This window comes from Nyctereutes procyonoides, unplaced genomic scaffold, assembly GCF_905146905.1.
Source record: "Nyctereutes procyonoides isolate TBG_1078 unplaced genomic scaffold, NYPRO_anot_genome, whole genome shotgun sequence".
Taxonomy (NCBI): Eukaryota; Metazoa; Chordata; class Mammalia; order Carnivora; family Canidae; genus Nyctereutes; species Nyctereutes procyonoides.
The window spans coordinates 49,969,443-49,993,674 of record NW_026575052.1 but is presented as its reverse complement, the minus strand read 5'-3'; the positions used below and the strand labels follow the sequence as shown (position 1 = coordinate 49,993,674).

The following is a 24,232-nucleotide window of genomic DNA, read 5'->3' as shown; positions in this document are numbered from 1 at the left end:
CAACTTCTCTACAAGCTTGGTAACTTTTTTTTTTTAAGATTTTATTTATTTATTCACGAGAGACACACAGAGAGAGAGGCAGAGACATAGGCAGAGGGAGAAGCAGGCTCCATGCAGGGAGCCCGATGTGGGACTCGATCCCAGATTCCAGGATCCCACCCTGAGCCCAAGGCAGACACTCAACTGCTGAGCCACCCAGGCATCCCTAAATAAATAAAATCTTAAAAAAAAAAAAAAAAAACTCCAAAACATATTTATAAAGAAAAAATCAATTGACTGAAAATGTAGGGGTTTATTTTTGGAGGATTTATTTCTATTAAATTCCATTTATTCTAGATGTCTTATGCTAATTTTATACCATCTTGATTACTGTAGCTTTTTGCAGTAAGGTTTGAAATTGGAAAGTGTAAGTCCTCCAACTTTGTTCTTTTTCAAGATTGTTTTAGCTATTCTAGGTTATTGGATATGTTCTTGTTCTCTTTATCAGGTTTTCAATAGAGTTTAATAGGGGGTATTCAATATTCTGCAGAATTTGTGGTCACACAAAAGGGCCCTCCTCTTGCATTAGTAATATTCTAACTCTTGAAATTTCCACCGCTCTTCTATACACTCTTTTTGGACTAGGGGGACAACTCATGATTTAAACTTGTTTTTGCCAGGCTATGAGAAGAGCAAGTTGTCACAATTTAAGTGTTTGATTTTTTTCATGTATCCTCTCCTTGACAAACCATGGGTATATGTTTGAGAGGAGATAAAACTGAGGTAGGAGGAGATGATTGGTTTTGGTAGCTGTAGTCTGAATGCATCTGATGTGGACTATAGTCTGCATAAAGAATGCAGATGGATTTTTTTTTTCAGGATAATAGATAAATGAATAAGTGGAATAAAATATAAACCATGGTAATTAGAGTTTTTGTGTTTAGTATCTTCTAACAACTACTTAGGAGGTGTGAATCCAATATTTAAGTAACATACAATTTGCTCTCTCCCAACCCAGTGTTATCACCTGTGATTAAATTGCAAAAACAGATCTTACATGTGACTGCTCAAATGGTTGCAATTATATTAAATTATTAGTAATTTTCACTCTGTAAACAGAGTCTGTACTATATTTTAGTATCTTCTACTTAGGAGTTGATAAAGAAAAGTTTATTTTCTTTTAGTTTGAAGACAGCATTATTTAAAGCTATATATAAATCAGGTGCATGGATTTGATCTATTATTCCTCCCCCCACAAAATTTAGAATAATATGATCATACAGTATTAAAGTTAGTTTTCTATTGTTTATTATATTTCCTTGTTGCTAATCTGTTATAGTCATTCATTCATTCCCTAGAAAAGAAAATCAGAGCTTAGTTTAGGGTAGAACTTCTTTTTTATTTATTTATTTATTTATGATAGGCACACAGTGAGAGAGAGAGAGGCAGAGACACAGGCAGAGGGAGAAGCAGGCTCCATGCACCGGGAGCCCGACGTGGGATTCGATCCCGGGTCTCCAGGATCGCGCCCTGGGCCAAAGGCAGGCGCCAAACCGCTGCGCCACCCAGGGATCCCTAGGGTAGAACTTCTTCATGAATTTGTGTCATACATAATAAAGTTATGTCTTTCAGAACTTAGAGTCCTTGGTAATCCACCCAGGTGTCCCAGCATTGTGTACTTTGGTTGCATTACCTCTTTTAATATTTTCAAGGTCTTGGGGCACCTGGGTGGCTCAGTGGTTGAGCGTCTGCCTTCAGCTCAGGTTGTGATCCCGGGGTCCTGGGATAGAGTCCTGCATCAGGCTCCCCACAGGGAACCCAGTTCTCCCTCTGCCTATGTCTCTGCCTCTATGTGTATCTCTCATGAATAAATAAAATCTTAAAAAAAAATGTTTTCACAGTCTTGTGACAATCCAAGATCCTAAACACAATGATCATTGTCTTGTGTAAGTTGGATGATCACTGTAAGGTTGATATTTGGATGTCTTACTTTAGGAGTTTCATGGGTTTTAGGTGGCAAGTGTAAAGAGGCAATGATTAAAAATGAAACGATACAAAGTCCATCAGCATATGATTGTCTTGTGTTCATATTTAAGTAGAATCAACTGCTTCATTAGGGTCTGTAAACTCTCCAAGCATGTTGTCCTTCACAGCCTTTGCAGTTTGTTCTCTCAGGAGCATTCTTTAGATATCCATGTGGCTTCAATCTCCTACTTCTGCAGTCTGCCAAGAGGCTTTCCAACTGCCTACTCTATATGTATTTGCATAAACACCTCAGGGTCACCAATTTTAATTCTGAACTCATCATTTCCCCCTCCACCCTGATTTTTTTTTTTACCTCCACCCATGTAAATTGCATTGCCCTAAAATTAGTTACTGCAGTCCGAAACCTCACATCTCATATTTGTTATTTCTTCTCACCATACATATTTAAGCAGGCACTAAGTCCTGTAGGTTCTTTCTTAACATCTTGTTTATTTGTCCCTTTCTCTGTTTCCTTAATGCTTCTGCTGTAAATAAAACCATTATCTTTCACTGGCATTTATTTCAATAATCCCTGGCTCTGTCTACCTTCAAGATTATATCCCTCTAATTCTTACTCTACCCTGCTGTCAGAGTAAATTCTCTAATGTCAATTTAGTCATTTCACTCTTGACAAAAAGCCTTCTCATTTCTTAGATAAAGGTTAAGTCAAATTCCTTGACATGGCATACAAGGTTATTTAGGATTTAGCTTCTGTCTATTTTTTCAACTGTCCTTTTTGTACCCTACCTTATTTGTTTTTGGGTTCTAGTCATACCAAATTGTTGTTAGTTCTCTGAACCATATCAAGCTGTTATAGGCCCTGGTTTAATTTGCTTCTGCTGCTTTGACTTCTAGAATCATATTAATAGCTACTATATGTTGAGTGCTTCTTGCCCACAGGGTTAAGTACTTACTTATATTTTCAAATAAATTTACCAGTGCCATATGAAGATTTTTATTTTAATCAAAATCAAAATTGCAAAAAAAAGTTCCAAATTACAGGTGAGGAAAACGAAGCTTAGAGACATTGTATGACATATACAAAGTTGTATATCTAGTAATGATGGAGTTGGGATTTGAATTCAGGTATCTTGGACTCTGAAGCTCATGTTTGTAACTACCACTAAACAGTGCTGCTGCTGTCACTGATGTCCCCTCTTTCTCATCCTGCTGGATACCTTCTTGTTCCAAAACTGTCATCTCTAACTCATGTCCTTTATTGCTACTCCATTTGGGATTGGCCATTCTTTCTTCTGTGTTCCCATGTTGTTGTCTGTGTATAACTATTATAGCATCTCTAATGCTTTATTGCATTTATTTGATTTTTTTTTTTTAGATTTTATTTATTCATGAGAGAGACAGGGAGAGAGAGGGGGAGAGAGAGAGTGACTGAGGCAGAGACACGGGCAGAGGGAGAAGCAGGCTCCATGCAGGGAGACCGATGTGGGACTCGACCCCGGGTCTCCAGGATCACACCTTGGGCTGCAGGCGGCACTAAACTGCTGAGCCACCTGGGCTGCCCTTGATTGTCTGTCTTTTTTTTTTTTTTTAATTTTATTTATTTATGATAGTCACAGAGAGAGAGAGAGAGAGAGAGGCAGAAACATAGGCAGAGGGAGAAGCAGGCTCCATGCACCGGGAGCCCGATGTGGGATTCGATCCCGGGTCTCCAGGATCGCGCCCTGGGCCAAAGACAGGCGCCAAACCGCTGCACCACCCAGGGATCCCGATTGTCTGTCTTAATGAGCAAGAATCATATTTATTTTTGTGCTCCCAGTATATAATAGAATGTTTGGCATATAGTAGGTGCCTAATAAATGTTGAATGAATGTATTTGTAGTGCTTGATATGTTCAGGTTACTTATTAGCCTGAAATGATTATAATAGATCCTATATTATTTTTGTGGAGTGGAGAGTAAGAATAAAGGAAGACAAGGCAAACTGACTTTAATGATAGTAGTAGTGGCAATATTAATAAGAATAATAGCAACTAATATTTGTTGAGCAATTACCATGTGTTAAGCATTGTTTTGCAATTTTAGATACAACGTCTTGCTTACTCGTCAATAGCCCTGTGATACAGGTACTACTATCCTTATTTTATAGCTGAGATAAATGAGGTTAAAAGAGGTAAGACAAGTTAGCTAAGATCACACTGAGTGATGAGCTGGTGTTCTAAGAGTCTTCTTGCTCTTAGTCATTATGCTTTCCTCCCCTTATTGGTATTAATTGGAGGTTTATGGGTTGTTTTTTTTTTTTTTTAAGATTTTATTTATTCATGAGAGACAGAGAGAGAAAAGGAGGCTCCGTGCAGGGAGCCTGATGTGGGACTGGATCTGGGGGTCTCCAGGATCATGCCCTGGGCTGAAGGCAGGCGCCAGACCGCTGAGCCACCCAGGGATCCTGGTTTATGGGTGTTTGAGGCTCTTTTTAACTTACTAAATTAAGTATTCTTTTAGAGTGTTGAATGCTTATTTTCTATTTGGGATAATGAGTAGAAGCCAGGACTTCTTTCTAACCTCAACCTTACCCATTTATTATGATAGAGAAAATACAAAGTTTCTTCTTTCAACACAATGCCTAATGAGTATGGGAGCTGTCTTCTTTTTAAAAAACCTATTGTGGCACAAATTTTGTTGTATATGTGTTGTACACTAGAAATAATATAGATGTGGGTGCCAGAAATTACTAAATGAAAACATGATTTCTCTCTTTTTTTTTTTTAAGATTTATTTATTTATTCATGAGAGAGGCAGAGACACAGGTAGAGGGAGAGGGAGAAGCAGGCTCCATGCAGGGAGCCTGACATAGGACTAGATCCTGGGTCTCTAGGATCATGCCCTGGGCTGAAGGAGGCGCTTAACCGCTGAGCCGCTCAGGCTACCCATGGTTTGTCTTTTAAAGAACTCTGTCAGAGAGGTGTTAGTGGGTTTGGTGATCTTGATCACACTTAATTTTATTTATTTATTTTTAAAACTTGGCACCCCTCCCAATTAATATCCTTTTATCACCAGCAGCTTTTATTTTTTGTTTGTTTTTTTTTTTTAATTTTTTTTTTTTTTTTTTTTTATGATAGTCACAGAGAGAGAGAGAGAGGCAGAGACACAGGCAGAGGGAGAAGCAGGCTCCATGCACCAGGAGCCCGACGTGGGATTCGATCCTGGGTCTCCAGGATCGCGCCCTGGGCCAAAGGCAGGTGCCAAACTGCTGCACCACCCAGGGATCCCAGCTTTTATTTTTTGAAGATTTTATTTTATTTATTCATGAGAGGCACACACACACAGAGAGAGAGAGAGAGAGAGAGAGAGAGGCAGAGACATAGGCAGAGGGAGAAGCAGGCTCCATAAAGGGAGTCCGATGTGGGACTCGATCCCAGGTCTCCAGGATCACACCCCAGGCTGAAGGTGACACTAAATCGCTGGGCCACCGGGGCTGCCCTACACTTAAATTTATTAAAAGAATTTTTTCCTGGGACGTCTGGGTGGCTCAGCGGTTGCGCGTCTGCCTTTGGCTCAAGGTGTGATCCCGGAGACCCGGGATCAAGTCCCACTCGGGCTCCCTGCATGGAGCCTGCTTCTCCAACTCTGCCTATGTCTCTGTCTCTCTCATGAGTGAATAAATGAAATCTTAAAAAAGAGTTTTTTCCTGACACTATTGTTAAACTGAAGAATTACCGTATTTGTAATTTTTCTGCTTACTTTGTTAATGTTTGTTTTTTAGAAGATTCGCTTAATATGGTTTGGTGTGGTAAAAAGAGTATGAGCTTTGGAGTCCAAAATACATAGCTTCAGATCCTGTATAGTTATGTGATATTGGGCAAGTCACTTTTCTGAGTTTCAGTTATTTAAAGTGAAAGTCAGTTAATCTGACTTGAGTAGTTAAGATGATTGAATGAGGGGCACCTGGGTGGCTCAGTCCATTGAGCTTCCAACTATTTTTTTTTTTAAGATTTTATTTATTTATTCATGAGAGACACACACACACACAGAGGCAGAGACACACGCAGAGGGAGAGGGAGAAGCAGGCTCCATGCAGGGAGCCCGATGCGGGACTGACTCCAGGATCAGGCCCGGGCTGAAGGTAGGCGCTAAACCGCCAAGCCACCCAGGGATCCCCTAACCACTGGTTTCTATTCAGATCATGATCTCAGGGTTGTGAGATTGAGCCCTGCATTGGGTTCTGCGCTTAAGAGTCTCTCTCTAAAATAAATAAATTAATCTTTAAAGAAAAAAGATGATTGGAATAATATATGGAAAATGCTGGTAGATATTAGGCATTTTATTAATGGTAGCCTATTTTTTTAATGCACTTAATTCATGGTAGCTTTTTTTTTAAAATAGAGTTTTTGTTTTTATTTCTTTATTATTATTTGTTAAGCAGATACTTTGCCCAAGATGGGATTGGAACTCATGACCCTGAGATTAAGAGTGACATGCTCTACCAACTGAGCCAGCCAGGTCCCCCAAGTAGCAATTACTTTTAAGAAGACCTTCCTTTCTCCCATCTTTGATTAGAAGCTTCAAAAGAAAAATAGATTCTGTATTAAAACTATAGTTTAGAAATTGGGTGTTTATAATTGAGCAAGGTGAAGTTAATTTTCTCTAGTTTAACTTAGAATTAGGAAAAGCATACTGGTTCTTTCTTGTATGTGCTATGTGGAATTAATCAACTTCAGATATCCCAAAGTATCATTTCTGGGTTTTTTGTTTTGTTTTGTTTTTTGTTTTAAAGATTTTATTTCTTTGAGAGAGAGCACACAAGCAAGGGGAGGGGCAAGGAGAGGGAGAAGCAGGCTCCTAGCCAGCAGGGAGCCTAATGTAGGGTTTGATCCCAAGACTCTAAGATCATGACCTGAGCTGAAGGCAGGTGCTTAACCTACTGAGCAACCCAGGCGCCCACCATTACTCTTTTTTGAGAAGAGGATTGTGGGTTTGAACTTAGAAATACAGTTTTCCTTGTAGAAAGAAACTTGAAAAGTTTTTGTTAAGGAATACAGTCTTTTCATTCCAGTATTTCAAGATGTTTTGTTGATTTTATTGGGTCTTATAGTAGCAGCAAAACTTATTCCTAAATTTATCATTATTTGGTCCTAAATTGCAAATGTATTACTTTCTCCCTTTGAGTACATTTTGGGGGATGTTTGTGGTGATACTGTTATCAAAACTTTTAAATACTGTGTTTTTTTGCAAAAAAGAATTGCTATGTCCTTTATTAATTATCTCTTGGAACATGATCCATACTTTTTGCTGTTCCAAGTAGAAATCAGTAGTAAACCACCTGTATTCTGAAATGGTATAAATGCTGATTCTGATTTAGAGGGCTTACTGTGAGTGGGGAAAAGTAAGACATACTGGTCTATCCAACTATAAACTACAAAAGAGAAGAGAGATAGCAAATGCAGTTTAAAAAATGTTACAAATATTTACAATGTTTTACCTAGCTTTCCATTTTAAATTATCAAATCTGAATCTCTTATTTATTTATTTAAATATTTTATGTATTTATTCATGAAAGACACAAAGAGAGAAGGAAGAGACATGGGCAGAGGTAAAAGCAGGCTCCCTGTAGGGAGCTGATGCCAAGACTGGATCCAGGCTTCCGGGATCCCAACCTGAGCCAAAGGCAGACACTCAGCCACTGAGCTACCCAAGTGCCCCTGAATCTCTTTTCTTTTTAAAGAGAATTTTTAAAACGTTTATTTTTTAGTAATCTCTACACCCAATATGGGCTTGAACTCCTAACCCCAAGATCAAGAGCCACACACTGCCCTGACTGAGCTAGCCAGGCACTCCTCAAATCTGAATCTTTTTTTTAAAATTTTTTTTTATTTATTTATGATAGTCCCACAGAGAGAGAGAGAGAGAGAGAGAGAGAGGCAGAGACACGGGCAGAGGGAGAAGCAGGCTCCATGCACCGGGAGCCCGACGTGGGATTCGATCCCGGGTCTTCAGGATCGCGCCCTGGGCCAAAGGCAGGCGCCAAACTGCTGCGCCACCCAGGGATCCCTCAAATCTGAATCTTTTAAGGGAGCTTTATTTTTGAAAGTTTGTGAGAAGACGTAGTGTAAAACATTTACCCTTCTTTACAGCCCAGGTTGGAATTCATGGGAGTGAGATTCTTCTTCTTTTTTTTTTTTTTTTTTTTAAAGATTTTATTTAGGGCAGCCCTGGTGGCGCAGCGGTTTAGCGCCGCCTGCAGCCCAGGGCGTGATCCTGGAGACCCGGGATCGAGTCCCACATCCGGCTCCCTGCATGGTGCCTGCTTCTCCCTCTGCCTGTGTCTCTGCCTCTCTCTCTAGCTGTGTCTCTATGAATAAATAAATAATCAAAAAAAATAAAGATTTTATTTATTTGAGAAAGAGTGAGCGAGGAGGGGGGAGGAGCAGAGGCAGAGGGAGAAGCAGGCTCCATGCTGAGCAGGGAGCCTGACAAGGGACTGGATCCCAGGACCCTGGAATCATGACCCGAGACGCTTAACTGACTAAGCCACCTAGATGCCCCATGGAGTGATGATTATTCATAAAGATTAGCGGAAACAAACTTTGTGGCTATAATATTTTAGTCCCCAACTCAAAATACAAATTTATTTAACATGTTTGAAATACAAGTTTCATAATTCATTGTTAGGTTAAAAGGTGTTCTATGTAAAACAATGTATTTTCAACTTATATTTGAGAGCTTGGTAGTCTTTGCTTGTTGCATGATATGACCAAGTGACTGGAAAATATATAAATAAATATATATAATGTACATGTTTTGGGATGCCTGGGTGGCTCAGTGGTTGAGTGTCGGCCTTCAGTTCAGGGCATGATCCGGGGCTCTGGGATTGAGTTCTGCATTGGGCTCCTTGTGGGGAGCCTGCCTCTCTGTCTGCCTGTGTCTCTGCCTCTCTCTCTCTCTGTGTCTCTCATGAATAAATAAATAAAATCTTAACAAAAAGTACATGTTTTATGATCAAACATTCCCTTTTTATTATTTTCTCTAACTAGCAATTGCTATTTCCAGAAATATACCTTAGATAAGGTAGCAATTGGTTATTGACAAATGTATTGGTGAGGTTTTATCGTTTTACTTTTGTAAGACTTAAAACATATTAATATTGTTAAAGTTTAATTGTAACACTGGTACTTACATTTGATAGAAATTATGTGGGGGTTTTGGTTGTTGTTTTTTAGTGGAATTGAGTTTTGGCCAAAGCATAGCTGGGTTAATAAATGATTTTTCTAACTAGATTTTGGCCAGGTGATTGACTGTTTTTTCAAGGTGATAGTAGTTGAGTCTGTGGTTAATCTTCTTAGTCACTGTTGCCATCCATCCAGTTGTTCATTTTAGAAATGCCAGATGGGATTCAAAAAAAAAAAAAAGGGAGAAAATGCTTGTTCCCTTTTTCTACCCTGCCCTCCTTTGTTTAAATTCTGTTTTAAGCTACTACTCTCAGCTTTTTTTTAAAAGAAGGGAGCAAGAGAAAAGACTTTTGAGAAGGAAGACAAAGTGTTTTGCCTGTAGCATTTAGAAAAGATTACCTATAAGAGAAAAACAGTTTTTTTGGGGCCAGATTCCCTCTCATCTTTTTTCTTCCATCTTTTGTTTTTGTACCTAATCAGGAGATAGAAAAAGAATCTGCAACCTTTAAGACTTGAAGTAAACTTTCTTGTCACTGGCAAAAACAGTACCACTATAAATGGATGCTTTATGTTTGCTGTTCAGGGTAGCTGCTGGATAGAGGAAGCAATGTAATTATCATTGAGCAGTAGGTACATTTCTGTGATCCTTTAGCTGTATGTAAGAAACTTTGGGGCTTCTTTATTCACTTACATGATAAAGACTAATTTAACTAGATATAACATTATTTTGGACTTACCTATTTTCTAAATGTGTTTTTTGGGACTACATTACCAAGCCTTTTATGTTAAATATACCAAGCCTTTTGTGTTAGTCTAATTTAGTATTTTCATGTAACTATAGATGGTTTCTGTGTTGTCTAGTTGAGGTAATGCTATTGCAATCTGAATTACAAGAGTATGTGTTTCAGTAGTTTTACCGGGTAAGATATTTATGAACTACCAAAAGTAACGCCACAAGTATTCCCAAAGTGATAGGTATAACTGGATATTTTGTCTTTTTATTAACTCCACATTGAGACTCACTTTTAAAATTTTAGAGAGGGTAGGACAGATGATATATTAGAGTATATTGAGTGCTTTTTGGTACATCTAATTATATTCAAATCATTTGTGTGTATAGTTAAATATACCACAACTCATTCCGGGAAACTTAAGTTTTTTCCCGCAAGTGTAGATATTTAAAATTTTATCTTTTTATTATTTATTTATTTATTTTTAAGTTTTATTTATTTAAGTAGTTTCTACATCCCACATGGAGCTTAAACTCACGACCCTAAGATCAAGAGTTGCACATTCCACTGACTGAGTCAGCCAGGAGCCCCTAAAATTTGATCTTTTGGGTCAGAACTTACGTATAAAATGCCTAAAACTACACTTGGAAATTAAAGTGATCATCACAAGAAAAAAAATTTTAACTGTGATGTGATGGATGTTAATTAAACTTAACTATGGTGATCATTTCACAGTATATACATCCATGAAATCATTATATTGTACCCCTTAAACTCATACAATGTTATGTGTTAGTTATAGCCTAATGAAACTGGAAAAAAATAAATAAAATAAAAATAAAAGAATTCAGGGGAATTCTGATGAAAGTGTATCATGTGAGATTCTTAGTGAATATCATTTTTCCAGTTTGAAAGGTCATAGAAGATAGATACTGTGGTAAGGGACAGGACAAAAGAGTTGTAATTACACAGAATTAATATTCTAAAAATTAAGTTTATATAGTATTTTATTATTTTCAAATTATTTTGCCTTATTTCATCATTTCAATAGCATTGTAAGATAGAGCAGGTATTGTCTTTGTTTATTGAGGAAGAAATGAAACATCAGAAAGGCCGAAAGTGACATGTCTAACGTCACACATTGTGCCTGGTGAAAGTGATACTTCAATCTCATTTTCCTGATCTGTAGTACAGTATTCTTTCCATTATGTCATGTTGCCTAACTGAAACGTGAATTTACATGTATTTTAAGATGTAGGAGAATTAAACTGAATAAATTGTCTTGTGAATTATAATTTTTAGAAGTTATAAGCCCCTTGACGCCAAGGGACATATCTCTATTTTGTGTTTTTTTCCCAAACTTGGTTCTTCCCAAGCACTTAGGAATGTGCTGTCTTGTGTATGTGATACTACTGTTACTGACATCCAGGATGACATTGCTACTGATTCTCTCTTAGTGGTGGTGACAGGTAGATGATGAGCAATCTGTCACCTTTTGCATGGTCTTATTCAAATCTATCCCCAGTTCTTTCTAGCCTAAAGCTATAGTGGTGTTCTAGGTACTTTATGGTTTTTTTAAAATTTGAGATAAAATTTACATGCCGTAAAACTTAGCATGTTAAGTGTACAATTCAATGGTTTTTTAGTATATTTAGAAGGTGTACAGCAGACACCACTATCTAATTCCAGACATTTTCATCATTCCAGAAAGAAACTTTAGACCATTAATAGTCCCTGCCATCCCTCCCTCTCTGACTCTTCACTTAAACCATTAAGTTACTTTCTGTCTCTATGAATTTGTCTATGCTAGACATTTCATATGAGTGGAATCATACAATAATTGACTTCTTGTTTCTTGCTCTTGCATTAAGCATAGTATTTGCATGGTTCATCTATGCTATGGCATGTGTCAGTACTTAGTCCTTTTAATGGCAGAATAATGTTCCATTATTTGTATATATACCATATTTTGTTTATTCATCAGTTGATAGACTTTTTTTTCTATTTTTTGTCCATTACACATAACATAGCTATTAACCTGTATGCAGATTTTTTTAAAGTTTTTCTTTTATTGTTTTTAATTTATTTATTTATGATAGTCACACAGAGAGAGAGAGAGGCAGAGACACAGGCAGAGGGAGTAGCAGGCTCCATGCACCGGGAGCCCCATGTGGGATTCGATCCCGGGTCTCCAGGATCGCGCCCTGGGCCAAAGGCAGGTGCCAAACCACTGCGCCACCCAGGGATCCCTGTATGCAGATTATTGTATGGACATGTTTTAAATCCTCTTGTGTAGATAGAAATGAAATTTCTGGGTCATATGTTTATTCTATTCTGTTTAATTTTTGGACCACCGCAAAACTATTTCCTGAAGTAGCTGTGTCATTTACATTCCCACCAGCAGTATATGAAGGACCTTATATATCTTGAGAGTGGACCATTCATCACTTTCCGAATGCATCTTCAAGCCCCTTTTTAATTTCATTCCCTTTTGCCTCTACTCCCAATGCCTAACCTATATGCTGTTTCTTGTGCAAAGTCTTACATTCCTGGGGCTGGAAGCAATTTCTCTCTCTTTAATGCATTAAATGGTAGTTGTACCATTTATTTCTCTTCGATGAACCATGAACCATGCCTTTTGTGATAGTCATGTTGCCTTTGACTTATATCTTCTACCAACATTTTTGTACTGTCAAGGTGCTTCATATAAAATAGGACTTCAGTAAATATTGGGAAATGAGTAAGAGAGAATAGAGAATTCTTTTTTTTTTTAATTTTTATTTCTTTATGATAGTCACACACAGAGAGAGAGACAGAGAGAGAGAGGCAGAGACATAGGCAGAGGGAGAAGCTTACCCCATGCACCGGGAGCCCAACGTGGGATTCGATCGCAGGTCTCCAGGATCGCGCCCTGGGCCAAAGGCAGGCGCCAAACCGCTGCGCCACCCAGGGATCCCGAGAATAGAGAATTCTTAACTTGGATTTTTAAAATATTACATGGCACAAATCTGTATTTGACTCAATAGTACATGTAATGCCACATTAGACCAATGTTTTTTATGAAATAGAATTGATAACTTCTAAATACCATCTGTAATAAAAAATTCCAGAATTTGGCATGATGGTTTTATCTATCCTTATAACTGGCGAGTATATGTATCTGCAAATACCTAATAATTTCTTGGGCTTGTGATTTTTTTTTTAAAGATTTTATTTATTTATTCATGAGAGACACAGAGAGAGAGAGAGAGAGAGAGAGAGAGAGAGGTGCAGAGACACAGACAGAGGGAGAAGCAGGCTCCATGCAAGGAGCCTGATGTGGGACTCGATCCTGGGTCCCCAGGATCACACCCCGGGCTGCAGGCAGCGCTAAACCGCAGTGCCACTGGGGCTGCCCGGGCCTGTGATTTTTATTGTACAAGCGGTTATCTTTTCATATTATTTAACAACTGATAGGCCACATTTATCTACTGGCATCTGTGTCTGTAATTACATATTAAAGAAGCTGTGTTGCAGCAGCATAATAATGTGGCTCAATGTTATTAGATGTAAAGTTGAAAGATTTATTTTGTAAAATTTTAGTACTTCACGAGGTAATAAAATGTATCCAAATCATTTTAACTTTACAGTCTTTGTTGGGACGTTTATTTGGTGGCCATTATGAAACTGATGACAAAATAGCCAAATATGCCAAATAATGTAGTCCAAATACTGTGGTCCTGAAGTAGCATTGTCTAGTAGTTAAGAGCATAAACTGTGTAGCTCTATGGTGGGGTTTGAAACCTGTCTTTGTCATTTATTAGCTATGTGACCTTGGAGAAGTACTAAACCTTCTGTTCCTGTTTTTCTGTCTACAAATATGTTAACCTTCCTGGTTGTATGTATTTACATATTGTAGATATATCTAGGTACATAAATATATACTCATGTTTATATACATGATAGTCTTGTTCATGTTTATATGCATGTATGCATATATACTTTTAGCAAAATAAAGATCATACTGTTTTGAATCTTACGATTTTCACTTTATGAATACTTTCTCATGTCACTAAATTTGCTTTAGAAACATTGTTTTTAATGACTGTACGGTAGTCCGTCCTGTAACTGGACAGAATGTATTTATCAAATTACCAATTTTAGTTTTTTTCCTCTCATTTTTGGAATTTGAATTCATGTGCAGTGACCATCCTTGCATATTTTTGTCTTGCTTCCAGATACCTTTTTAAGGATAGAATCCTTAAAATACGGGACGCCTGGGTGGCTCAGCAGTTGGGCGTCTGCCTTCAGCTCAGCGCGTAATCCCGGGGTCCTGGGATCGAGTGCTACATCAGGCTCCCCACGGGGAGCCTGCTTCTCCCTCTGGCTGTGTCTCTGCCTCTCTGTCTCTCTGTGTCTTTCATGAATAAATAAATAAAATCTTAAAAAAAAAAAGAATCCTTAAAATGGAATTACTAAGTTAAAGGGCATGAGTCTTTTAAAGCATTTTGATACATATTTCCAAATTGCTTTTCAGAAAGATAGTACATATTTTATTTGTTAAGAAAATTCATTTAAGAATTAAGTTGATTTGAAATTAGAGGAGTATGTGTTTATTTTCATAAGTTGCTTTTGCTTATGCTATTCATTCATTTCAGTAAATACAGATTCAGTACCTACTATATATGAGGTATTCTTAAGCCCAGAAAACAGAGCATTGAACAAACAGGTATGGGTCCTAACTTCATGAAGCTTTCTTGTATATAGGGCTCCAGATATTTGCCAGTGTATGACATCTTATTTTCGTTGAAGAATCAGAATTTAATAAATTGATTAGAAGAGAGAAAAAACTGTGCTTTAATGACCTACCCATGCTATCTAGTCTTTTTACATCTAGGCCTGTTTACATCTTCCCAAGGACTATGTTCATGTTCTTGTTACATTTAAAAAAACAAAAACAGGGATCCCTGGGTGGCGCAGCGGTTTAGCGCCTGCCTTTGGCCCAGGGCGCGATCCTGGAGACCCGGGATCGAATCCCACGTCAGGCTCCCAGTGCATGGAGCCTGCTTCTCCTTCTGTCTGTGTCTCTGCCTCTCTCTCTCTCTGTGTGTGACTATCATAAATAAATAAAAAATTAAAAAAAAAAAAAAACAAAGACAAAAACAGCGATGGCTCAGTGGTTGAGCACCTGCCTTTGGCTCAGGACATGATCTGGAAGTCCTGGGATCGAGTCCCACATCAGGCTCCCTGCATGGAGCCTGCTTCTCCCTCTATGTCTCTGCTTCTCTCTGTGTCTCTCATGAATAAATAAATACAATCTTTAAAAATAATAAAAAATAAAATAAATTAAAAAAAAGAAAAACTGTTTTACAAGTTCTATGCTAGGCACAGAAGATATAATGCTCTTCAGGAAATTTGAATCTGGTGTGTCTGAGGTATATTGTAGTCATGTCTGAAGATAAGCAGATAGGAGGCTCCCTCAAAGTCCCTTCCCACAGCCCCATGTTTTTATAATAATTTATAAATTCCAAACCAGAAATCATACTACCTTAAAGTGCAGTTATTCTAACAATATTGACATCAGTTTCATGAATATTGCATTTTAATTCAAAAAACAGGTCGAATCATTTATTTTGGACCAAGAAGATCTGGATAACCCAGTACTGAAAACAACATCAGAGATATTCTTATCAAGTACTGCAGAAGGAGCAGACTTACGCACGGTGGATCCAGAGACACAGGCACGATTAGAAGCATTGCTAGAAGCAGCAGGTAATTTTTTTTTCTTGTTTTCTTATTTTCATCTCTTTTAAAAGTCTAGATATCTGTGTAAAGCTATACAAGAGTACCCCAAAATTATATGACATTATATGAAATTTGAACTCTGACAATGTATTATATATATATATATATATATATATATATATATATATATATATATATTTAAAGTTTCAGGAGATACTGGCTTTTTTTTTTATTTAAGAATTTTATTTTGGGATCCCTGGGTGGCGCAGCGGTTTGGCGCCTGCCTTTGGCCCAGGGCGCGATCCTGGAGACCCGGGATCGAATCCCACATCGGGCTCCCGGTGCATGGAGCCTGCTTCTCCCTCTGCCTGTGTCTCTGCCCCTCTCTCTCTCTCTGTGACTATCATAAATAAATAAAAATTAAAAAAAAAAAAAAAGAATTTTATTTTATTTTAAAGACTTTATCTATTTATTCATGAGAGACACACACACAGAGAGAGAGAGAGAGAGCGCAGAAGCAGGCTCCATTCAGGGAGCCCAATGCGGGACTCAATCCCAGGACTCCAGGATCACGCCCTGGGCCAAAGGTAGTCTCTAACCTGCTGAGCCATCCAGGGATCCCTATTTTTTATTTTCTAAAGAAAATATTCACATTTTCTATTTTAAAAATTCTTGGTTGAAAGTTGTCAATGGATGATTACTGGGTTCAACATTGTTTTTAAGTCTTAGATAATCAGCTAGTTATCAAGGAAAACTTACTTATTACCAATTACATTATAAGTGTGGGAGATAGAGTATCTGCCTTTGGCTCAGGTAGTGATCCAAGGGTCCTGGGATTGAGTCCTGCATCAAACTCCCAACAGGGAGCCTGCTTCTCCCTCTGCCTGTGTCTCTGCTTCTCTCTCTGTGTTTCTCATAAATAAATAAATAAAATCTTAAAAAAAAATGTGGGAGATAAATTTTGTTCATCAAATTATGAATCTTTGATCTTAATTAACTGATTTGGGGTATTCTGCATGTGATTACTTGTTTACTTTTATCTAGGGGTAACTTAGTTATGAATTGCTATTTTTTTCTTAGAAGACAGTTAAATAAAAATTGAACACTAAATTAGACTGAAATATACCTAGCTGTATATCATCTTCTTGTTCTGTGGTAGCTTAAGAGAAAAATCTGTGATAAGCTTGTTTTCTCAATAATATATACTTATCACTATTTTATATTGTGCAATCTACATATTATTTGTTGTATGGAGTTTCCATTCCACTTTAATGAAAGCCTTTTATCAGCTAAAATTGTTTTAAGAAGGAAGTTAATTTTTTCTGATCTTTGTATATTGCTTTTCTTTTTTTCGGTATATTGCTTTTGAGATACATTCATTTTATATGATACTCCTTTAAGTTACTTATTTAGCATAAATATATGTGCATATTCAATACGTGTAAGAATTTGTTTTAAAAAACTTTTAAAAGATTTATTTATTTGGAAGAGAAAGAACACAAGCAGGGGGAGGAGTACAAGGAGAGGGAAAAGCAGATTCCCCTCTGAGCAAGGGAGCCCATTGTGGGGGCTTGATCCCAGGACCATGTGATCATGACCTGAGCCAGAGGCAGGCACTTGCTTAACTGACTGAGCCACTCATGTGCCCTACATGTAAGAATTTAATCTAGAAGAATGTATAGGTTATTTTTGAAAATAGTGTCCAAGAATATATATTCAGAAAAATCACAGCAGCCTTTTAGCACATTTCATATTGATTGAAGAAAAACAGTTTTACATTTGACCAAATAATGATAGGACAAATAAGAGCAAAAATAAATTGAGCACTTTTATATTATTCTTGGAAAGACATAGATGTTATGTTAAAAATGAGCTTGCTTGATATCCTCTTGTTATTCCTTTAACTTTGTCCTGTTATGGAAAAGCATAGGTACAATTTGTAGCAGATTGACTTTAGGCAACCTAGTGTTCTTTTTGCAACTGATAGAAACTTAAAATTAGAGTCAACAAAATAAGACTATTTAAATTAAGGCAGAACTAGTAATTTTTTTTTAAAAAAGGTATAAAGGTCACATTAGTAATTACATTGAATGTCCCTCCCTTAGAGTCTGGGTTTCCTGTGTGTCTCCTACTTGTGATTTAGAGATATCCTGTATAAGATTCCTGAATTGGCAGTGCCATGACCATCATCTAATTTTGGGGGGTGTTATGTTTTTGCTTTGCTTTGGAACCTTACATTATTTTGCCTGGAGCAGAGAGAAATGTGGAGAAAAGACATCTCTCTTCTCCAAGTCTTCTCTGCTTTCCTTTTATTTCCCAGATCAAGCTTTGTTTACTGGTGGTAGTACATTTTTACTCTCTGGCATAGGCTCACACTTCAATCATGTTGTATTACTTCTTAGTCCCTAACTAAGAGTTTTAAACTCATTTTTCTTTTTTTTCTGGCACTCATGATTCTCATTCAGAGCTGTTTTCTGATAACGTTAAACATTTTACTTTCCTTGATTTCTCTTTTTATTCATATTAAGTCTGAAATAATCATCAAGATACCTTAGAATTGCTTGTTTGTCATACCTATATTGATAGAAAGAAAATAATCCTTGAAAATAATGATACCTGCCTTCCTGGGGGTGTCAAAAACTATTGAATTTTTAAATTTTGTGTATTTTGACAATTTGAACTCCATACATGGTTGGATATAATGTTGTGTCTAAAGAAATTGTTAGGCCTATTTTAAGATTTTTAAATTTAATTTTTATTATTTTTAATAAGTTCAATGACTTTTTTTTTTTAAGATTTTATTTATTTGAGAGACAGATCACAAGCAGAGAGGAAGGATAGAGAGAGAAGCAGACACCCTGCTTAGCAGGGAGCCCAATACAGGACTTAATTCCAAGATGCTGGAATCATGACCTGAGCCAAAGGCAGACTCTCAGCTGACGAAGCCACCCAATGTCCTATTTATTTGGAGAGAGAGAAAGAGAGAGAGAGAGAGAGAGAGAAATAGAGCATGAATTAGGAAGGGGCAGAGGGAGAGAATGTCAAGCAGACTCCCTGCTGAACACAGAGCCTGATGCAGGGCTTGATTTCACAACCCATGAGATCATGACTTGAACAAAATCACCAGTCAGACACTTAACTGATTGAGCCACCCAGGGCCCCCGTCAGATGTATTTTAAAATGATGTGCTCCTTTCTAAGACCTGTGCAAGCTGACTATTGGATGAATATTTTCTTTTTGTGCTTCAGTATTTTCATTTGCTTTTTGAACATTGTGTTGAGGAATTTTTAGACTCTGTGTGTGCGTGTGTGTGTGTGTTTAAAAGTAATCTCTACATCCAAGGTAGAACTGAAACTCATGACCCTGAAATCCAGAGTCACACTTTTCCAATTGAGCCAGCTAGGTGCCCCTAGACTCTGTGTTTTTAATTATGAGAACATATTAGGTATTACTAGGCTTCTTAGTTTATTATGAGCATTGTATAATATGGTATGTCTATCTCCCTTCTTTCTTCATTTTTATTTTATTTTATTTTATTTTATTTTATTTTATTTTATTTTATTTTATTTTTTTGGGTGTGAGGACAGAGGGCACATAGAGAGGGAGAGAGAATGTCAGACAGGTTCCCTTACCCAGCACAGAGCCTGGAATGGGGCTCTATCCCACAACCCAGAGGTCATGACTGGAGCTGAAACCAAGAGGTAGATGCTCAACCAACTAAGCTACCCAGGCACCCCTGTCTTTCTCCTTCTTTTAAAGGATAAGATAATATTCTCTTGCTTAGATGTACCATAATATATTTTACCAATTCCTTGTTGAGATACTGAGATTATTTCCTATTTTCCGGTATTACAAGTATGCTGTAATTTATATTCATATGTAGCTTTTCTTATTTGTGCAGGTATCTTTATAGGACAAATTATTAGAAAGTGGTTTTACTGTGTCAAAGGATGTTTACATATAAATGTTTGATAACTTGTCAGATTTGCCCCCATCCTGCCAACTTTATACCCTGGTATACATTCCTGTCAACAGTTTCAGAAGGCCTTACTCCTCAATCAATTTTTTGTCAGTTTTATAATTTGTATTCCTTTAATAACAGTAAGTTGCATCATACTCTATAAATGATTATTTAAATTTATTGGGTATTGATTTTTTCTGTTTTTATTTTGCCTTAATTTATTTTATTTTTATTTTTTTATTTTGTCTTAATTTTATACTGTGTTTAATTACATAGAAATTTTTACTGAAATTAGAAGTGTTCAATATCACATGTATTAATCTTTTATTTTGTGGCATTTGGAATTTGGTCCCATGCTTAGAAAAGTCTCTCTTACATCTACATTTGAAAAATACTGCATAGTATGATAGTACTTTTCAGGGTTTGTTTTTTTTTCTTTTATATTTAAATCTTCAGTCTGCCTGGTATTTATTTTTGTAAATGATGTGAATTAGAGATCTGACTTAATTTTTAAATGGTAACCAATTTCTGACGAGTGTTTTTGAAATGAGCCCTCCCATCTCCTTTGATTTGAAATTTCACATCTATCACACATTGAATTTACAAATAATCTGGGGTCTTTTTTTAGTCTCTGTTGTATATTCTTGACATAATTATCTGTTTTGTGCAAGTATCATACTGTTATAATTTGCACATAATGGCATCATAATACATTTTATATTTTATTTTATTTTTTTTAATACATTTTATATTTTATTGGGCAAGTTTTCCCTTCTTGTTTTTCTTCTTGTTGTTCTCCAAAACTTTATTGACTTTTCCTCTTATTTTCAGCAGTGATCAGGCAAAATTTTCTTTTTTTTTTTTTTAAAGATTTTATTTACTTATGAGAGATAGAGACACAGGCAGAGGGAGAAGCAGGCTCCATGCAGGAAGCCTGATGTGGGACTTGATCCCGGGTCTCCAGGATCACGCTCTGGGCTGAAGGTGACGCTAAACCACTGAGCCACCTGGGCTGCCCAGGTGAAATTTTCTGTACAGTTGTCACTGATTCCTTACTGAATCAAGAGAAAAAGTTTTATTGGCAACTTACACATCTAATAGTCCTACTAGACTGTGAGCTCTGTGAGGACAGAAGCTATGCCTTACCCATCCCTTTTTGTCTCCCTAGAATCTGGCACATAATAAATATGAGCATGAATTTATTTTAATTTACACTGTTTTCCTAGAGGATGGTTCTAGGTGGCTTTTCAACCAAAGGGAGAAACTGTCAGATTGTTTATTGTATTAATGAATAGCCCCTTTATTACCACTGAAAATATGATCTTATACTAGAGATCTTATAGTATGACTATATATTTTGAAAGAACTTTCCTTCATTTACCTCAATGAGCATCATGTTAAGTTACATTTGGAGTTAGGTAGGGCAAATTAATATTATGTGCATTGTAAGATGTGGTTATGTGATGGCCTTTGCCATTAGTGGCAAATTGATATCAACCTTATATTCTGATTGTCAGCCTTATCAATGGAAACTATGCTGTTTGTGCCCTAGATAATTGTGTTTAGCAATGTAATTACAATTTTTTTTAATTTTTTTTTTTTTGTAATTACAATTTGTACTTCTATGCTTTTTCTTCCCCTGTACTACCTGATTGATTGACGTACACTGAAGGAATTGGCAAATTGTCAACTGCTGATGGTAAAGCTTTTGCAGATCCTGAGGTACTCCGGAGACTGACATCCTCAGTAAGTTGTGCATTAGATGAAGCTGCTGCTGCACTGACACGGATGAGAGCAGAAAATAGCCACAATGCAGGACAAGTAGACACGTATGTGTATACTGACTTCTTCTGGGTGTAAAATATATTCTTGAATGGAATTTGGGGAAGTAGCAACTTTTGGTTAATTATATCTTTTGGAGGGGATTATAAACTTTAGCTAAAGGGATATTAGAATGGATATTATATTTTAAGTAGATATATAAATATATGTATGTTACATGGATACAAAAATAGATACCATACTTTTAGTCTTGCATTTCACTCATATTCATTGAGCATTCTTGTGGCATGTACTATACTAGATTCTGTAAGAAATCCAAAGTAAGATCTTATTTCTCTTTCTAAGGAAGTTACTTGGGCTAAAGATTATAGTAGTAAACTGTAGCTTACTGCTTGAGTAAATAATAAGTGAAATGTGTTGCTAATGCAGTAATCCAGGTGCATGCTACTGAGATATGGCCCATGACTAGCAGCATCAGCATAACCTTAGATCTTGTTCAAAATGTGGACTCTCAGACCTCACCTTAGAACTACTGAATCAGATTCTGCATTTTAACAAGAAATGGGTGATTTGTATACACATTAAAGTTTGAGATTGATTGATTTTGTTAATCATCGTGCAGTAAAATTTTTACATAGATTACACCTTCTGTTATCAAATAAAATTTTTAAGCCATGGAATTATACCCCAAATATCCTTGGGAATTATTGCACTGGTAGAGTTTAAAAACTTGTGCATCTAATACTTTTTAAAACTTTATTTAAAATTTAATATAAAAAGATAAAATTTAATATGACAGTATGTTAGAACATTTTGAAAAATAAAAATGACAGCTGTTTTCATATTCAGTGTATTGCCTTTCTGGCTTGGTTGGCTTGCATGAATAATTAGCATTGCAAACACACAAAATGTTCATAAATTTTTTTCTTTATTGTATCAACACTTTTCTGTGTATATTTAATATAATTTATTATCATAGGATTCTGAGCGTTTCTTTGGTGGTTAATTGTTGGTGGTTTTGTTTTCAGTCGTAGTCTGGCGGAAGCTTGTTCAGATGGGGATGTGAATGCTGTTCGTAAATTGCTAGATGAAGGCAGAAGTGTAAATGAGCATACGGAAGAAGGAGAAAGTCTACTCTGTTTGGCTTGTTCAGCAGGGTATTATGAATTAGCACAAGTAAGCACAACTTATCTTGAGTGATTGAAATTGTGGAAGGATTTTGATAATCAAAGAAATTATCATTAGAGGCCAAGTTCTTTTTGGCAATAGGTAAAATAGAAACTCGTACATAAATAATTTTGTTGCCTACACATGTAACTGGGCATGGTGCATTTTTCTACCATTTTCTTAAAACTATTCCTAATGGATAAGAAACACATAGAAGTAATAGTAATATTTTCAACTTGTGTTTAGAAATAATACACAGCTATAGTTGAAAGTAGTGATTTATTGTCATTTCATCCAGATTACCTCAATTCTTCTCATTTTTTTCTGTCTGTTATAGCAATATTGGAAAATAATCATGTTTTCACAAGTTAGTTTCTGTCTTAGGAGTATAGTTTTGCTGTTCTCTTGCTAAATAATCCCAAGTGTAACACAAAATCTTTGACAAGAGCAGTTAACATTTTATAATAGGATGGATAATATGATTATCTACTTTACTTAAAGATTAATATGTAATGGTATCATAAAATATAGCACCATTAGGTTGCTGTTATGAGTGGTGAACACTGACATATTTTCCCCAAAAGTGATTATTTTTTATTTTTTTCACCGCTATTCTCAAAGAATATCCTTCCAGATTCAGTATATTCTCTAGAAATACTATTAATAGTAAGAATTGACAGTTTCTGTGTAATGTGTTTTAAAGGTATTACTTGCTATGCATGCTAATGTTGAGGATCGAGGGAATAAAGGAGACATAACTCCCCTAATGGCAGCATCCAGTGGAGGTTATTTAGATATTGTGAAATTATTACTTCTTCATGATGCAGATGTCAACTCTCAGTCAGCAACAGGTAAGTAGAAAATTATGTTGTAATTTGAGGAAAATTAATTAATATAATTAATAATAATCTAAGAGATAAAAATTTGATTTTTACAACTGGAAAATGAATTGTAAATCTACAGAAAAATCATAGCCGTTGTTTAGAATCTCTGAGTAAAATATAAATTAATTTGATATCTTCAAAAGACTAAGATTCTATTTGGCTAAGATTGACAGTTTTTCAGCTGGAAAAAGTTTCTTATTTGCCATTATAGGCAAAATTATGAATTATATGTCTTATAATTCTTTATCTCATTTAAATTCAGCTGCCTTGACTTTAGATTATAGATTAACCTGAGAGTATTTACCTTGTGGGGTTTTTCATGTCAGGCATACTGAATGCATTTACTACTACTAAGATATTCTTGTGGCAGAATGCAAGCTATTCTAGTAAGAGTTATTCTTTTAGTTATTTATATTTCCCAGACACATAGATAGGAGGAGCCTTGGTCATGTGTCTTGAGTTATAGGTATAGTTTTAATAGTAGGATTAGTTGGATTTAGTGAGGCAACAACATCATTTTTTAAAATGTACATAATGAAAGTATATCATTGTTCCATACCTTAAGTGAATATTAAATGTAAATGAGCAAGACTTCCTAGAAGGGATTGTAGACTATTTTGCTGACCACTTCGTTTTAGTTTTAATGATAGTAATATGCATAATGTGTGAAATGGTTGAGCAGTTGAATTCTGAACACATTGGATTCTGGAATATTACTTTTCTTGCTGAATCTCTAAAACAGTCTTCTTCCGTGTTATATCATTAGATAGTTAAACCATCTCCCTTACCCCTTCTAATAAATAAAAAACCTCAAAACAAAATCAAGAAAGACATAATGGCAAACCAAGGGATAATG

General features: G+C 36.3%; 1 protein-coding gene across 4 annotated transcripts in view; it reads left to right on the top strand.

Annotated features, from left to right (window-relative positions):
* ANKHD1 (ankyrin repeat and KH domain containing 1) overlaps window positions 1-24,232 on the top strand; it is a 121,561-nt gene that overhangs the window by 12,541 nt on the left and 84,788 nt on the right. For all 4 annotated transcript variants that reach the window (XM_055331304.1, XM_055331305.1, XM_055331303.1 and 1 more), the window contains exons 2-5: window positions 15,456-15,609; window positions 21,216-21,372; window positions 22,354-22,501; window positions 23,196-23,343. In XM_055331304.1, the coding sequence (XP_055187279.1) occupies window positions 15,456-15,609; window positions 21,216-21,372; window positions 22,354-22,501; window positions 23,196-23,343 (607 nt within the window). The remainder of the gene's footprint in view (window positions 1-15,455; window positions 15,610-21,215; window positions 21,373-22,353; window positions 22,502-23,195; window positions 23,344-24,232) is intronic.